General features: G+C 46.5%; 1 protein-coding gene across 2 annotated transcripts in view; it reads left to right on the top strand.

The window, feature by feature from the left end:
* LOC141785007 (C-terminal-binding protein 2) overlaps positions 1-16492 on the top strand; it is a 139483-nt gene that overhangs the window by 87449 nt on the left and 35542 nt on the right. The window contains exon 1 of one of the 2 annotated variants that reach the window (XM_074663062.1): positions 11205-12028. The exons of the other annotated variant lie outside the window; for it this stretch is intronic. Within the exon in view, the coding sequence (XP_074519163.1) occupies positions 12007-12028 (22 nt within the window). The 5' untranslated portion in view covers positions 11205-12006. Of the gene's footprint in view, positions 1-11204; positions 12029-16492 lie in introns of those variants that run through there. 2 annotated transcript variants of the gene reach the window in all.

Below are 16492 nucleotides of genomic sequence, written 5' to 3'. Positions count from 1 at the left end.
CTCAGTGGTGGGCAGGTCACCCTGAATTATTCATCAGTGTGAAATGAAAAAGCTCATGGATATTGAATATCCCCTCTGAAGTGGTGGCCAACCTTGTGTGTGTGTTTTTTTCTCCGTCTTCTTTCTCTGTGTGGCTGAAAAGAGTAAAGAGCGGCGGATCTCATTGCCAGGGTATTTCAAAGGTTAACCGATTGCTTTACCTCGCACACATATTTACTTTCTTCGTGGTCTGCAGCCGGGGAGGAGGGTTCAGGGAGATGAAGAAGAGGAAGATTGAGGAAGAAGGGTGATGAAAAGAATAGAAATAAGACAAAGCAGAAGAGTAACCCCTGTTCCTCTGGATATTTTCCCTTTCTACAGCCACAGCTGATTCGCCGCCCTCCCTCGTCGCATGTTGTGAGGCCTGTTCCTTCCTGGAACGTGTGCGACTGTGGTTGTTTGTGGTCGTCCCGATCGACCGGTTGTCATTCGTTTCCCTCGCGGCCCACTGTGTTCCTCCATTGTCCTCATGCCTAGTCTTTTGTCCTGCGGTTTGATCTGCGGCCCGCGCTGCAAATCAATGCTACTGGGTGCCATTCACTCAGCTCAGCAGCCAGCGAGCACAGCGGGGACTCTCTGAAAGTCTCCCATGTGAGAACATACAAAACAGGAAGCCAGGAGGAGAAGGGGAAAATCCTTCTAGCTCTTCAGCTCTGTGTTTTTTTAATACATCTTTAAAACATTTCGTCGCATCAGAATATTTCTGCTTCATTAGCGTCTTTATTTGTGTTACAGGCGAGCTGATGGCTGCTTCTCTGCAGGACAAAGACTTAAAAAGTCCTCAGTTTGCCGGAGTGCGAATGCTAAGATAATGAATAAATAAATACATAAAAACTACTCAAGGGGTGACCCCTCCTCCCCTGCTCGCTATGTTCCACATGCTAATAGGACACAGTGTTTTATTTGCTCAATAATATCCAAGAGAACAGCGCTGCATTAACCCCACGTCGCCCTCATTGGCCATTATGTTTCCTCTACCCTCTCTTTACCCTTTCAGTCCATTTTCCTCCATTCCCAGTTTCTACTGCAGCGTAGACAATTACTCAGGAATCCTTTTAAGAGTTTCCCCAAGGTGTACAAAGAGCACATGTGCCTGCAGGAAGGAGTCAGAGGTTTCACTGACTAACCTTTTCCAAAACTGTTCTCGACATATCGTAATGAGCGACGACTGGAGAAGGAGGAGAGCTGTTCTGTTTTCCGAGGTATTAAAAGAGTAAATTTGAGAACAATGTGTTACTCACTGGTAATTACATCTTTGCTTTTATAAGAATGCATACAGAGGCATACCGTTAAAAGATCCTACACCACCAGTACACTGATGCTCCCTAACTTTATGATCCCTGACAGGTGAAGTGATTTACACAGTGCACACCAAGATATGTTGAAGCATCAGGTTAATGTTTTGTCTCAGATGATGTTTTGGAAGAAGAGGGAGTAGACGAGCCTTAAGATGTGCAAGACTTTTACAAGGGCTGGATTGTTAAAGCTAAACAGGGCCAGCAGCTCTAATGGTTTGGTCCATTTGGTCTGATCCAACAGAAGAAAGAGACCAGTTGGGGTTCCCATGCTGACCTTTGTCCCCTGACTGTGTTAGTCAGGTATCATACTGTTGTGGCTGATAGCATCATTTCCTCACAGATACTGACTGAGATATCTGGACTTTGGTTTTAATAAAAAACAACAAAAACAACAACTTTTTTCAACATTTTTATAGCTGTGACATCACAATCTCTGGGACAACAGCTAGAGCTCAGTTACTGTGTCCAATAAATGCATTCGCCAAAACATGATACTGTAACTGATACTGGCACTAACACCACAACTGATACAAAGAACGATATTGGTGCTGAAACTGATATTGGTTCTAACATTGGTACCAGTATTGGTATTAACATTGGCACTGAAATAGATACTGGTGCTAATAATGATACTGGTGTTCATACAAATAACTACACCAGCAACAAAACTGGCACTTATACTGATAGAGGTACTTTACTGGTAATGATACTGATACTGGCACTAGTTGTAGAAGTGGTACTGATCAAGATAATGGTATTAAAATGGCTAGGGATACTATTCAATAGGCTTTACACAATCACAATTTTTGGGTCTGATCACCGATCCGTGAGTCAGAATAAACCGATAGCCGATCACAGATCCAATCACGTGAGGAGCAATATTTAAACTACTTGTTTATGTACATATATACACTTATGTGCTGTTTCCTGAGTATCAGTCTTGCCATGCCCCAATCTGACTGAGATACAAGGGTTAAACATCAATGACCTCTGGAGGGCATTAAAGGACTGACAATTTCAGTTAAGTTCAGTCTGGACAATCAAAAATATAACCCAAGACAAAAATAATTAGCACAACTTATAGTAATTAAATTACTTTATTGTAATTAATTACTTTTCTGTAACAAGTAAATACTGCAAATTAAGGACAGTAGTGCTGCCTCAAACATACTGCAGCATATCAATTAAATTAACAGTCACAGACTGTAACTCTAGTGCAAATAGAAGGAAGCTGCCTCAAAACATTCATATACATCCACAAAATTAACAGTTTTTTTAATCATGAGTCATTGCTCTCGGATACAAACAAATAAACATGTTGATGCTGTGAAACTAGTTTGGAGTAAATGGGACAGATTAAACTCGACCATGACGTCATTGATTGAAGTTCTTGTACTTTTTAAGCCACGTTTCCCCCAAGCAGACCGGTTCAGTTCGGCACGCATTTTGCGACGTTTCCACTGACTTATCTTGGGACAGATCCCTAAAAACCAAGACGAGCCGTCCCACTTTTTTGTGACCCTTCTGTATGGGTGCCAGACTGCACTGATCCGCTCTCGGGAGGTGGAGCAACACACTGCAGACCGTTGATTGGTCAAAAGAATCTTCACTTACCCCGACAGTGGCTGCATTTCTCCTGGCAGCACACAGACTTCTCTGAAACAAACCTTGATTTTATTTTGTATCAAAGAGCCACATGCCAATCACAGACAGGACAAAATGCTGCATGTCTTCAGTCTGTGCTCTTTGTTTACTGTGTCGCGTTTTTCCTCTTTGTTGGATTTAGTAGTGGCTACGGCGTCATGCTATTGTTTAACAGCTTTCGGCATCCAGCTTACACGCCGTCCACCATGAGAGGGCACAGTTTGTTGTGGAAACACAAATGTGATCAGGCTTAACTGTAACAAACCGTCCCAAACCGTACTGAACCGACACAGACTGCTTGGTGGAAACGCGGCTTTAAATTATGGTATAAATTCAGGCGCAGGTACCAGTGTGAATGCTCTTTCCAACTCTGTCACTCTTATTGACATCACAGCAATCCTTATTTTTGATAAATGCCCTCAAGCTCCAGCTGAATGCACAACACAGTGTCAGGTTTCAGGTGTTCTAGGTGTCATATCATGTGACCACAACATGCTCCAGTTACAGTGACTTTGGGGGGTACAGTGAGCCTGCTGGAGGAAGTGTGAAATATCACCTGCTGATGTGTAGGGAGTCAGGTTTTTAAGTGGGTGGGAGTTTGTTTCTGTGGGGAGGAGAAGACGTTAGGGTGGGGGTTGTGATGATGAGAATGACTGTAAGTCTTCAGCAAAGTGAGCTTTAAAAGGCTGAAAGCGGACACCTCCTGGTGTCTGATGCCTGACTCCTCGCTGACAAGCCCTCGTGACCCTGCTGTATTTATTGTAATGGCGCACAGCTGGGCTGCTGCTTCTATGGGTTAATAGCCATGTGACAGCTTTCGGGGTGGGGGGGATAATGTGTGTGCATGCATTTTATTTACTCGTGCACTCTGCTGAGTGGTACGCAGGGGCCACACTCGGGAGGGTGGGACTCTCTGCTGCGCCTCGGCTCTCTCTGCCAGGCCAGATGGCTCCTGTCACCGAGGGAGGAGGAGGAGCGATGGAAGGAAAAAGAGGGGAAGGAGGGAGATGTGAGTCGCCCCTTAACAGCGCCAGAGTGGCCTGTCCCCAGAGTCCCCACATCTGGAGACCACCTGCAGCTGGCTCAGGCCGCTTCCTCCATCCTCGTCCCTTTCCCTCTCACACACGCTCTGTTTTTCCAGATGGGGGAGGTGTGTTTGGTCAGGCTGTGATTTGTGCCCATATTTCAGCAACTTTAAGGAGGGAGTGAGTGAAGGAGGGATGGAGGGAGCGGTGATGTAGTGTCAGCAGCGTGAAAGCATTGTAAAATATCATTTTGTTTTATGACTGCACCAGCCTCCCAGAGTTGTGGCTTTCTCATTCTTGTGATATTTCTTCTTTTATTCCTCCCTGAGTGAAAATGCGGAGTGAGAGTGTTTCGCTTTTCTTTCCTTTCACTGTTGCTGCAACTGATCCAGAGGCCACAGGGGGGCTGTTCCTGCCTGGAAAATAAAGCCTGCTCGCCCTCCGTGGCTCCCCCTAAATAAAATACTCTCATTTGCATTCCCATGCTGTAATTTAGCCCTCCTCCCTTTCTTTCTCTCTCTTCCTCCTTTACCATCTCTCCGTCCCTCATCCCTGCATCTTTTCAGACCAGGTCCTTGTGGTTCTGCAGGGATTGGATCGTGGGAGGGACAAAGAGGAGGGGAGGCAGAGAAAACAAAAGCAGAGAGCTGGTGTTGACTCAGGGTTGTTATCTGGACCACTGCTAAGGGGGTGGGGGCTCTTGTGTACATATGTGTGTATTTCTACATACATGCCTAGGGGGGTATTTACCCTGGCTGCTGCTACCATGGCAGGTGCCTCTTAGCGGATAAACCTGGGCCTCCTAAATAAATATTCACAACGGGGAAATTAGACTTGTGTCACCAGATACGACAAAACTCCTGCTCTCGTTCCTTCTTTTCTCCTCCAGCCAACTGCAGATCAGCCGTCTTAGCCTGAAACCCCAACAAGGAGTGCCACAGAGAAACTCTCCTTTTGGTTCGATGCACTTACTGCTCGATTGACTAAAATTTCAAACTACCTTCAAAGAAACTCTACAAGTTGAGTAGGCCTTGTTCTGTCTGATCTAGGTCCTAATGCCTCCTTACTTTTGACTAAAAGCTGTCATGTTATTAGAGGGTGCTGCAGGACCAATGTACTCAAAGGGTCTTGGTGTGATTGCGCTCAGCCCCATTTCTGTTTTCTGACCTGCTGATTCTGGTCTGATTTTGTCAGCCTTTTTGGGTGAAGCCACTCACCACAAGTCGGACCTGTTTTCTTTGAAAAATCCATCTAACCTCATGGGAAACGCAACTTAACCGGCAAGGCCATACAGGATGTCCATTTCTGTAAACGTCCCTCTCCATCCATCCCCAAATGTTGTCAGAGTGATTTAGATCAGGGGAACATCAGGATGGTCCAAAGAGTGAGCTGATTCCTCTGGAAGAAGTCCTTTGTCAGGCGCCCATTGTGACCTGCAGCGTTGTCCTGTTGAAAAACCCAGTCATTCCCACACAGACCAGGGCCCTCAGTCATGAAGGAGGCCCCTGCAACATCTCCACAGAGCCAGCCGCCGTTTGACGCCCCTGACCAACCTGAAGCTCCATTGGTCCATTGAAGGAAAAAGCCCCAGATCATGATGGCGCCCCTTCCACTGTGCCGCCGTGAAAACATCTCCAGTGGGATCTCCTGGTCATGTCAGTGACGTTGAAGCCATCAGGACGTCAAGGTTCAGTTTTTTCTCCTCAGAGAATCAAACTTTCTTCACCTTTCAGTGTCCCATGTTTGCTGCTCTCTGAAAAAGTCCAAACCGAGAGTTTGTGACGTTAAAGGAGACGAGGTCTTTGAAGACGTGTTTTCTTCTTAAAGCTCTTCTCTTTCAGATGGCGTCTGATGGTTATTGGGCTCCAGTCGACTCTAGTAACGGCCTTCATTTGGGTCGAGGATCGTCCTGTGCCTTGACAGAGCTCAGTGTTGGTTAAATTCTTTTGGCTCTTGACTTTTTTGTCCCCTTACCCTCAGGATCTTTGAAAAAATTCAAAATGTCTGTCTTACTGCGTCCAACCTCAGCAGTGATATGGTGTGTTGTGGGAGACCTTGCTGATGCAGCTCAACAATCCGACCACGTTCAAAGAGAGAAAGCTTTTTAGCCTTTACCATCAGGAGGTCATGAAAGAGTGAATACCTGACAGATAATCACTCTAAAGCCATATTTTAGAGCAGATTTTGTCTTTTAAAGGCTGAGCTCTTTAATGTTTGATCAGCTGATGAACAGACTATTTCACTTTAATTGTTTTTTGCAGTAGATCCAACAATACAAAATGTTAATTTGTGCAAATTTTCTTCTGGTCTTAAAACTTTGATCAGGTGTGTGTATTTTGGGGTAAATTAACAAGCCAGAATAGTTATAATTCACTAATAGAGAGTTAAAGTTTACATTAAAATTCACTGTAATAAAAATCTAGCATGAAGGCTCTCAGGGAAATTCTCCAGGGGGTCTATCTGCTCCCAAGCTTGACCCAGAGCCAGCATGTGAAACTCAGCCCTGAACCTCTGGTCTTAATGTGGTCGGCTGAAGCCTCGTCTCCTTACGGCAGGTTTGCTCGCTCCAACATTCGCTTTCTTAAAATCCCTTTAAGTGCTTTAGGGGGATTTAACAAGCCTCTACATCCAGCGTTCTCTCAGCAGCAGAGTTTCAGCGCTCACAGGAAAAGGGCGCTTACAGTATAATTAGGCCAGTTAAAGAAGAGGGCTCCCTCTCTGCGCTAAATCCACACGGGCTGTAAGGAGGTTCGGGGCCATTTGTCGGGTCCTCCAGAGCGTGACCGCCTGCTCTTGATGTCTCACTGTGCTAAAGGTCAGAGCTGTAAGAAGTCGGGCAGCAGGAGAGAGAAACAGGAACACTCTCTGAAATAAAACATGTTTTTATGCTTCAAAGGGAAAACCTGAACTGTGGGTTTATTGCCTGTAAACACAAAACTGAACTGGTGTCAAGGAGCATCATTTTATTTAGAGTCAGACTGATTATGCAGAAAAATATCTGGTTCTTTTTCAAAGAGGCGTTTGGTTAGAAATAAATCAACCTTTATTTAACTGACACAACTTATTACGATGGTCTCCTTTCTTTGTGTTGAGGAAATGACAGAGATGCCAAAATAAGACCTTCAATAAGAGCTGACAGTAAATACAGAATAATTTGCGAGCACTTTGCACAGCAGGTTGCGCTGTAATAAACGGGTGTCTAAGGTGTGGTTGTGGCTCAGCTGAGGGGCGAACAGATGTAGCCTTCAAAGCCGGTTTACACCCCGAGTCTAGCTGCTCTACATCTGAAAGAGGAAGTGTGTGTTTGTGTGTTTGGGTGGGGGGGACCTGCTGTGCCATTCTGTTCTCATTAGTGTTCACTTGCCCCCCTTCCAAACATGTAGCGACACGCACATCGACTGCTGGAGTCAAGAGCGTGGAGCTGTTCGCTCACAGCTAGACCTGTGGCTGCACGAAACCTGTCCTCTCTGTCCAGATACCTGATCCACCGAGATCTGAGACCCTCTGGACTGAGCAGACAGTTACTCTCAGACACAGCTGCTTCCTCGAAGAGTGAAGTCTGAAGAGAGGAAGTCCCTCAAGGAAATTCCAAACTTCTCTTTAAAAGAATCAGTGCAAGTTCGCCCACACATTAGGAAATTTCTTTAAGCAGATAAACGTCTTAATTTACTCAAGAACTACCGAAACCTGAAGAGTACTGAAGTTTCACAATAGAAAATCACATCACAAGTCAGAAAAAATAATCATCTGAATTCTCCAGAACTGGTGAAGTAAACTGGTGAAATTTTAGATAAAAATGATTTATTTTAAAAAGAGCCAGACCAGTAGCGGGGAGCACATAATGTTTGTGGCAAAATTATGTGCACATTGAGAGCAGGTGGTCATGTGAACTAGAATCCAGACAGGGTGAACAGGACTCCAGTATTAAAGAAGGGGTAATCTGCTTTCCAGTATTTTAAACATGCTGGATGTTCATACTGAGCATGTGCAAACTTTCAAACCCCTTTGTACTCATAAGTTGTATAAACCCCTGAATCTGTAAACAGATCAACACTGTTTTTACAAATCTTCAGACTCCCTGAAATGATGAGGTCATCACAAAAGGATGTCCTGACTGGTTTATGACGCACGCTCGAGGAGCAGGCCTCAAACACCAAGGTCTGTACACAGCTCTGCCTCAGAAAGGCCTCCAGAGCACTGGCCAATCAGAGGGGAGGGGGTTTGTGGGAAGGAGACTTAAGGTGCGGTCACACTGGCCTTCCAAACCGTGCAGTGCTTAGGCACAATTGCCCCCCCGCAGCGCTGTTCCCCAGCTGGAGAGTACAGCCAGAGGTCAAACTACCCCTATATGAACCAGACTTTAGCGGGTATCACACACACGCATGACCCACCTACGTCATCGTGAAGTGTCTGTTTACATGAAGTGCAATCTCATCAGTCAACAGACAGAAAAATTTGCTACAACTTTAGAGACTTTAAGACTTATGGTAAGTCGTTTTCATCTGACACAGCCCTCTAACACCCCGGTTCGTTTACGATGATTGTCGAGAGATGTGCTCGCTGTGATTATACGACACAGATCACACGCGCCGTCCACGTGCTTGTGCTCGTGCTCGTGCTCGTGCATGAAGTAAACCACACCAAAGCCCACCTCTCCGAAGCGTCCCAAAGCAGAGAAGTGAATCGTGCTCAAGCACGGTACGGTTGTGGTCACACTGGCCATTTGAAACGTGTTTTAGGACTGAAGTGTGCTTAAGGGATAAGTTCTGTTTATACAGCTTTTACATTGTTTATAGAATGAAGTAGAACAAAATACTCACCCAGAAGGCTTTCCTGATCCATGCAGTGCTCTGGGAGATATTTAGATCCAAAATCATGCAGCGGACGTCCGTACAATGGGATCCATCATGGTCCGCTCTGGGTAAGTCCTCTGCTGCAGTCTGTGTCACTCCAGACAGCGCTGTGTGGCTGTAATGACCTCTGAACTGACGAAGACTTTGTTTACATTTGCCCCTCAAAGAAAGGAGTCAGCTCTCCAGAAAGTACTGCGCCTGCGCGGTGGGGCAAACGTAAACAAAGTATCTGTCAGTTCAGAGGTCAGTACAGCCACACAGCACTGTCTGGAGTGACACAGACTGCAGCAGAGGACTAACCCGGAGCGGACCATGATGGAATATTGGTGAAAAACACGAGTTTTTGGACGGTTAATGCAGTTTTAGGAGCGGTGCTGTCTATGCCCCAATGGATCCCATTATATGGACGTCCGCTGCACGATTTTGGGTCTAAATATCTCCCGAAGCACTGCTTGGATCAGGAAAGCCTTCTGGGTGAGAATGTTGTTCTACTTCATTCTATAAACAAAGTAAAAGCTCTATTAACCGAACTTATCCTTTAAGCACGGCATGGTTTGCCAGTGTGACCTGGTCCTTAAAGAGACAGCAGCTACAACCAAATGTTTCTAACAGAGGCTGAAATAAGTATGGAGTGAGAGGGAAAAAAAGGGCTGGACATTATGGACAGCTACTACGAGAATTTTTCTTACTTTTTTTTCTGTGGTGGGGTCTCGTCTCAGCCTGTTGCTCAAGCTTAATTAGAATGAAATCCTGCAATTAGTCAGTTTAGTTCATATTTATTGCAAAAATTACCTAAAAGGTTAAAAAAATGTCAAGTTTCACACAAACTAATGCGCAAAAATCATCCTTTAAGGGCCGTTAAGTCATAACTGAACTAGAAAGCTGCTTTTGGGAGAGTCATTGATGTCTTTTCAGCAACTGACCTTTTCGACCTGTAGAGTCAGCAGCCATCCACAGAAACTCTGGTATTCTTAAATACACCCTACATTCTTCTTCTTCTTCTCTTTAAACCCCCCCGCCACACACACCTCACAGGGCGGCTCTGTTTTCTGCAAAGCTGTGATCTGCCACGTTCCATATTAACATATTGCTGTCAGTCAGCCCCCTCCTCCTCCTGCACATCCTCTAATGTTATTGAAGATAGAAAGATCAGAGGGGCAGGCGTATCCCCACACTCCATCAAGAGTGTGTGTACGTGTGCCTATGCGTACGTATGAGTGTGTGTGTGTGTGTGTGTGTCTGGTCGGCTGGCAGGAAGTGGGGGCTGCTGCCTTTGATGGTCACACTCCCTCAGATGTGTCACTGGTGCAGACGGCGGCTCGGCCGACACGCCGTCTCCTCTCATTTTGGCTGAGAAAAAACTGCACAGCTGATGGTCACCTGAACACACACACACACACACACACACACACACACACACACACACACACACACACAGAGTGGATACACAGAAAAACAGTGCAGCGGCCTCACGTCAGGCTGGTCCACCTTTCCACTTTACTGTCAGTGATAATCGCTCCTGGCGTATGACCGTGCCGACTCTTTGTCTATTGGTCGCGCCTGTCATGCAGCCATTTAGGTGTGAGTGTATGTGTGTGTGTGTTCATGTGTGTGTGCCTATGCATCGCCGTGCTCTGGCCGCGCTGCAGAATTGCAGGGAGGCTCCGGTTACATTGTTATTCTAAACAGGGGTGTTTTCAGCCGCTCGTCCTCGCAGTCGTTCAGCAGAGCGATCTGTCAGTTCGCCCCCCTCCCTCCTCTCCTCTCCTCCTCTCCTCTCCTCTCCCCTCTTCTTCCCTCCGGGGACCAAACTGTGAACTTAACACACTCGGCTCTGATGACTTCCCTGATGGTGCGAAAAAACAGCCAACTCTACAGCTGTAATGTTATTGCTGGAGCTGCTTGAATGTTGCATTGTTCTTCTGGTTTAAAATGTGTGTGTGTAAGGGAGGGGAGAATGTGTGTGTGTGTGTGTGTGTGTGTGTGTGTGTGTGTGTGTGTGTGTGTGTGTGTGTGTCACTATTCCAATCTCTTCCCGGTAACCCACAAAATGCCAGGGTGGGGTGAGGTTGTGGGGGGAGGGTTTGTCTGTGTGTGTGTGTAAGTGTGTGTGTGGTGTTTTGGGGTTGTGTTGAGGGTCTAGATGAAAGTGGAAAAAGAAGAGGAGGAAACCAAATAATCATGAGGATGGGGGAGTAGGGGGTTGGGGGGGAGGCTGTGCGAAAGCAAAAGAGTCCGCGTAAGAGGGAGAGGAGGGGGGAGAAAGGGGGCAGGCGTTCTTAAAACACAGTGGAGTCCACATCAGAAATAAAACATAAAAAAAGGAGAGAAGAAGAAGGAGGAGGAGGAGGAGGAGGAGGAGGGAAAAAGGGAGGAGGGATTGTGCTCAAGTGTGTTATGTGTGCCGATTCTATGAAGTGAACGCAGCCGGGGAGTAAATTGTGCGAGCCCGGAGAGCTCAGCGCTGCATGTTGGAGCTGGCACTTCTGATTTAGACAGGATTTTTTCTCTCTCCCTCTCCTGCCGCAAGATTTTTCTCTGCCCCTCCTGGTTTATTAACAGCAAAGACAAAGGCGGGAAAAAAAAGAGCAAAAGAGAGACAGATAGAGGCAGAGGAGACGTGTGAATAGATGTTGCGCAGCTGACAGCAGAGGAAGCAGCAGGGAGAGTTTCATCCAGCCATCGCAGCCTTTTCTTCTTCTTTCTGCTGCTTTTTTTTTTTTTTAAAAAAAGGACAAAAGCGTCTTTTTCCTCACCCTCGTGACCATCCGATCGCCAGCCTGCACGCCACACGAGCGTGTGTGTGTGTGTGTGGGGACACCGGAGTGTACGCTGCTTCTCTCGCCCTTAGAGGCATGGACTGAAGATGATGCAGCCGGCTGCTTAGTGAGAGCTCCAGAAAAAAAAAAAAAAAAACTCCTTCCCCTCACCGACAGGGCCAGAGCAAGAGGAGCAACTCCAGGGGAGGGGGGAGGGGGGGTCGAAGGAGGGAGGAGGAGAAAAGCAGAGGGGGGGTGTAACCTCCTTGGATTATCGTGGAGGGTATTCCACTTCCATTTTTTTAATATTTCTTGCTTTTTCACCCCTCTCCGCTCGCCTCAATCATCTTGTGTTTTTCGCCGCGATGTGTAGTTCTTAAGCCGAAGAATGTGGAGGCAACATTTTCCAGGCAAGCAGCATGTTTCCTGTTTTCTTTTCTGGATGTCTAATAAAGTCTGGCATGTGGGAGGTGGAGGGGAGGGAGGGGGGAGGGAGTAAGGTAGGTGGATGAAGGAGGAGGGAGTGGTGTGTGAGTGTGTGGGTGGGTGTGTGGTCGTGAAGGTAGTGGCGAGTAGTAGAAGTGTGTTGTCTCTTTTTTTTTTTTTTTTTTTTTTTTTGAGGTACGCCGCCTGTCCTGTCCTGCCGCCACCACCACCACTGCTGCTGCTGCTGCTGCTGCTGCACTTGGCTGTGCCGCTTTTTTACTTCCTCTGCGTATTCATGGGATCTGAGCGCGCTCCGTAGCTCGGGGCAACGCCGGAGAATAAAAGAGCGGGAAAAAAAAAAGAGACAGGGAGGTGGAAGGGGGTGGGAGGTCAGTGGCGTGGATGCTGTTGACACCCGCTTTTGTCCCATGGTGGAGTGTGAGCTTGGCTTGCACACACACACACACACACACACACACACACACACACACACACACAGAGACAGAGGGTACCATTTAAAAACAGGCGTGCTCTCCCTGGCGCTCTTGGCAGGGGACGGGTTGGTGTGGCGGGCAGCCGGGTGGTGACAGGGGTGGGGCACTGGCAGCGCAGGACAAGTGGCCTTTGTGTGCTACTTTTTGGGGAAGTGAAGGGAGGGAAGGGCTGCCAACAAAGGGCGCTCACACCCCCCTCCTCACCCGCTGTACCTCCCCCCTCTTCTGCCACTACAACTCATGCAGTGACCTCGTGCTGTCACTGGCAGATGAAGGGTCTGTGTGTGTTTATGGCTGCTTGTGTGTGTGTGTGTGTGTGTGTGAGAGTAGTAAATGAGTAATTCAGCCTCAGTAAACTAGAAGTACGACTCTGGCAGAGAGCCATATGAAAAGGGAGGAAACTCCAGCAAGGAAAACAAAGTGTTGTTTGACCCAACGGCACATCTGTGCATTATGCCAAGTCCTCTCTGTTACTCCACAGTCAGAGCTGCTGGCAGCCCGCCAGCGTGTGTGTGTGTGTGTGTGTGTGTGTGTGTGTGTGTGTGTGTGTGTGTGTGTGTGTGTGTGTGTGGGTGGGTTTCTATTCATTTGTTGCCACATCCATGCTTGTGCAGATCTGTCTTTGCAACTCTTGCCTCTCTGAGACGCTTTCTTGTAATTCCTCATCATTAGGAAAAAGTTTGTGTTTAACGAATTTGAACACAGAATCTTCCTTCCATTTGGAAACATCTTAACTGGAGCTATCTGCCTTCATTTCTCCAACTTTCTCCTCCAACAGGAAGTCATCAGCTTGATCCTTTCACTCAATAAAATAAAACTCGTTGCCTTGCCGAACTGCCAAAAACAAGCAGTTTGCTCACAAATCTAAACGGTTGTCAGCGAGTTTTTTTTTTTTTTTTTCCCCCACATCCAACAAATTATCTCTGGCCGAGCGCAGATGCCAAATTGAAGGGAGCACATTAGCATCGCAGCAGCCAAGTTTCAGTTTGAGCTTTGGGCGAGTTATTCGCAGAATTATCATTAATTAGCTACAGCTGATATGATCAACTGCCAGGGCTGATCCAAACAGCGCTTGGTGGCGATGTTTACGAACACCAGAGCAAACCTGGATTAGTTGTGGATTCCTTTTTCGCTAATAAACAGAGATAACAGTCGGGTAAATTGAGCTGTTTTCCCAAAAAGATGATCCAAATGATTGCGTACAATTCCCACACTGTTGACCATATGTCCCTCAAGTTTGGCCGCGCTGCTTTGCAAACCTTGAAGGCATTGGTCTTAAACTGTCACAGATACAGAACTTCATGTTTGATATGGGTTTGGTGAGGGTGCATGGTAAAATGGGGCAATTACACCCCCTTCAAACTTGCTAACAGCCCCTGCAGCGTGTTTAAAAGAGAATGCAATTTGGTTGACTGATGCATCTCTTGTAAACCAAACAGAGAGTCCACCGTTTAAAGGAACAGCTGCAAACTGGAAAAATCCAGGAACCAAATCGCACATAAAATCCACAGCCCCTCATACCCACTCTGCAGCCCCTCGATCCCCTCTGTGGGCGGGCTCCTCCACTCTCCCACAGCCTCCTGCCTGCATTAAGCAGAGGATGTGGGTCATGTTTCAGCTCCGCTCACAGTGCCACGGTAAATGGCTGTAACTGTTGGTGGTCAGCAGCAGCAGCAGCAGCAGCAGCGTTGTTGTCAAGAAGCAGCCACCTGCAAACAGCAGCTTGGGGTTGCTAGGTAACCGGTGGCAGAAGATGATGATAGCATTGTGCGCGGCTTGTCTGGTCTCCCTGAACCACAGAAGTGACATCTACGGCCATTTTCTCCTCTCTCTTCCTCACTTTTCTGCGTTCCCTTCGAACCACTCTCTTTCTCTCTTTCTGTCCCCTCCTCTCTTCGTGGAGGCAACATAAAACCAGCGGCAAAGGCCAGCGGTAGGAAGAAAACTCCCAGCCTTCTCTCTCCTCACATAATGGAAACTCTGGCCTCATCCCCCGGTGCGGCGCTCTGCTGCATCCTGCTGCTGCCAGACTCTGACTAAGTGTTGCTGGCTCAGGAACTGCAGCATCCAGCCCGGACCGAGGCCTGGTTCCACAAGTATTTGACTACAGGAATGATTAGAATTGAAATACTGATGACGGAGGGAGATTGAACAAAAAAGAAAAACAAGTGGAAAGTGATGTTAGAAATGCTATCTGAATCAAGAACCCCTTTTAAACCAAGACCTAGATTTCCAAAATAAATTTCAGTCTGACCCAGTTCTCATTTTGGACGATGGATGTGCGTTCTAATTGTGAAAAACGCTCTCCTGAGCTCTCCACCCTGTATTCCAGAGACTTGCAGTATGAACATGAATAACCAGCCGTTATTGAAACGAATGTTCAAAGGCCTGTTTTTATCATCCTGAAACCAACAGGATAAATTTAGCTGTGCTTGCATAGCAGTTGTATTTGTGATTGAAGGTTGCAGACAATGTTTCATGTTTTAATCTATAGAAATGGTTGGATATCTGAAGTGTTTCTACTTGTATCAACACTTGCTGAAACATTAGTTGGATTTGGATGCAGCAAATCTCAAAAGCTTTCATTTTACATCTGTACATGTGCCTTTGAAGGACAACTCCTTGATATGCCAGCTTTTAATGAAAAAATGAGTCCGCAGTCTTAGGACCCCAGCTCTACTCTTTGCAGATGATGTGGTCCTATTGGCCTTATCGAACACTGACCTCCAGCTGGCACTGGGGCGATTTGCCTGGATGAAGATCAGCACCTCCAAGTCTGGGGCCACGATTCTTGGCCAGGAAAGGGTGAACTGCCAACTCTGGGTCAGGATAGACTTCTTGCCCAAAGTGGAGGAGTTTAAGTATCCTAGGGTCTTGTTTATGAGTGAGGGGAAAAAGGTACTAGAGATTGGCAAATGGATTGGGGCGGCGTTGGCATTGATGCAAGAGATCTGAGCTAGAAGGCAAGACTTTTGATGTTCCAGTCAATTGACGAACTAGTTCTAGCTTTGGTTACAACCTGTGGGTAGATCGCGAATACAAGTGGCTGAAACGACCTTTCCTCTGCATTGAGAGGAGCCAGATGATGTGTTATGATGATGTGGTGAGGATGACTCCAAGACTCCTCCTAGAGGAGGTGTTTCAGGCATGCCCATCTTGGAGGAGACTCCATGGTAGATCCAGGGCACGATGGAGAGATTATATCTTTCAACTGACCTGGGAACACCTCAGTGTCCTCCCAGAGGAGCTGGTGGAAGTGGTCACAGACAGAGGTCATTGGTCCTCAGTGATGACATCGCTGCCCCAGTGACCTGGATGGGTGGATAGACTTTTAGTCAAGTGGCATCTCCAGCAGCAAGGATTGGAAGAGCTCCATTGTTGTTGTTTCACCAATCATTGCCATAGACAAAAAAGCAGCAGGGCTTTCCCTCCTCTGAATAAGTTTGCCAACATGGTTTTTATCTCTTCTTGGTTTATTTTGTCCCCTGAGTGATGTGCATACTTTTGTTTTTGGTGGGTCTCAGTTTCGCTGTAAATAGTAAGTTACACTGACGCTTGACTCTGGTTTAGTTTGGTAGACTAAACCGGAAAATACACTGGGGTTTTTTAGAATTTTTTTTTAGATTTGCTGGCATAACAGGTCTATAGTTTGCTGAAACAACACTGTTGTTGAGATTTGTTAAAGTAAACATGGATGTCTCATTAGGCAGGGAAGAAAACTTGTTTGTCAAATGAATGACGAGTGAATAGGGATAAGGATCGATAAAGTGATGAAAAAATTATCTAATCGATAAATTTGATCAATTTTAGCATGTTTTTTTTCCTGGATTTTAAAAGCCTTGCAGTAAACAAAAATGTTGAAAAACTTTGGTTAAATCACTGAAAATGTTAGCTCTGGATGTTTCGTTACACAGACCAAACATGGTGTGTTTGTGAGGAGATGTGTGTTACATG

The sequence above is a fragment of the Halichoeres trimaculatus genome, unplaced genomic scaffold (genome assembly GCF_033239565.1).
Source record: "Halichoeres trimaculatus isolate MK-OKI-2021-1 unplaced genomic scaffold, fHalTri1.1 fHalTri1_scaffold_23, whole genome shotgun sequence".
In the NCBI taxonomy this organism is placed as follows: Eukaryota; Metazoa; Chordata; class Actinopteri; order Labriformes; family Labridae; genus Halichoeres; species Halichoeres trimaculatus.
Note: the sequence above shows the minus strand (reverse complement) of the source record. Positions and strands in the feature narration are given on the sequence as shown.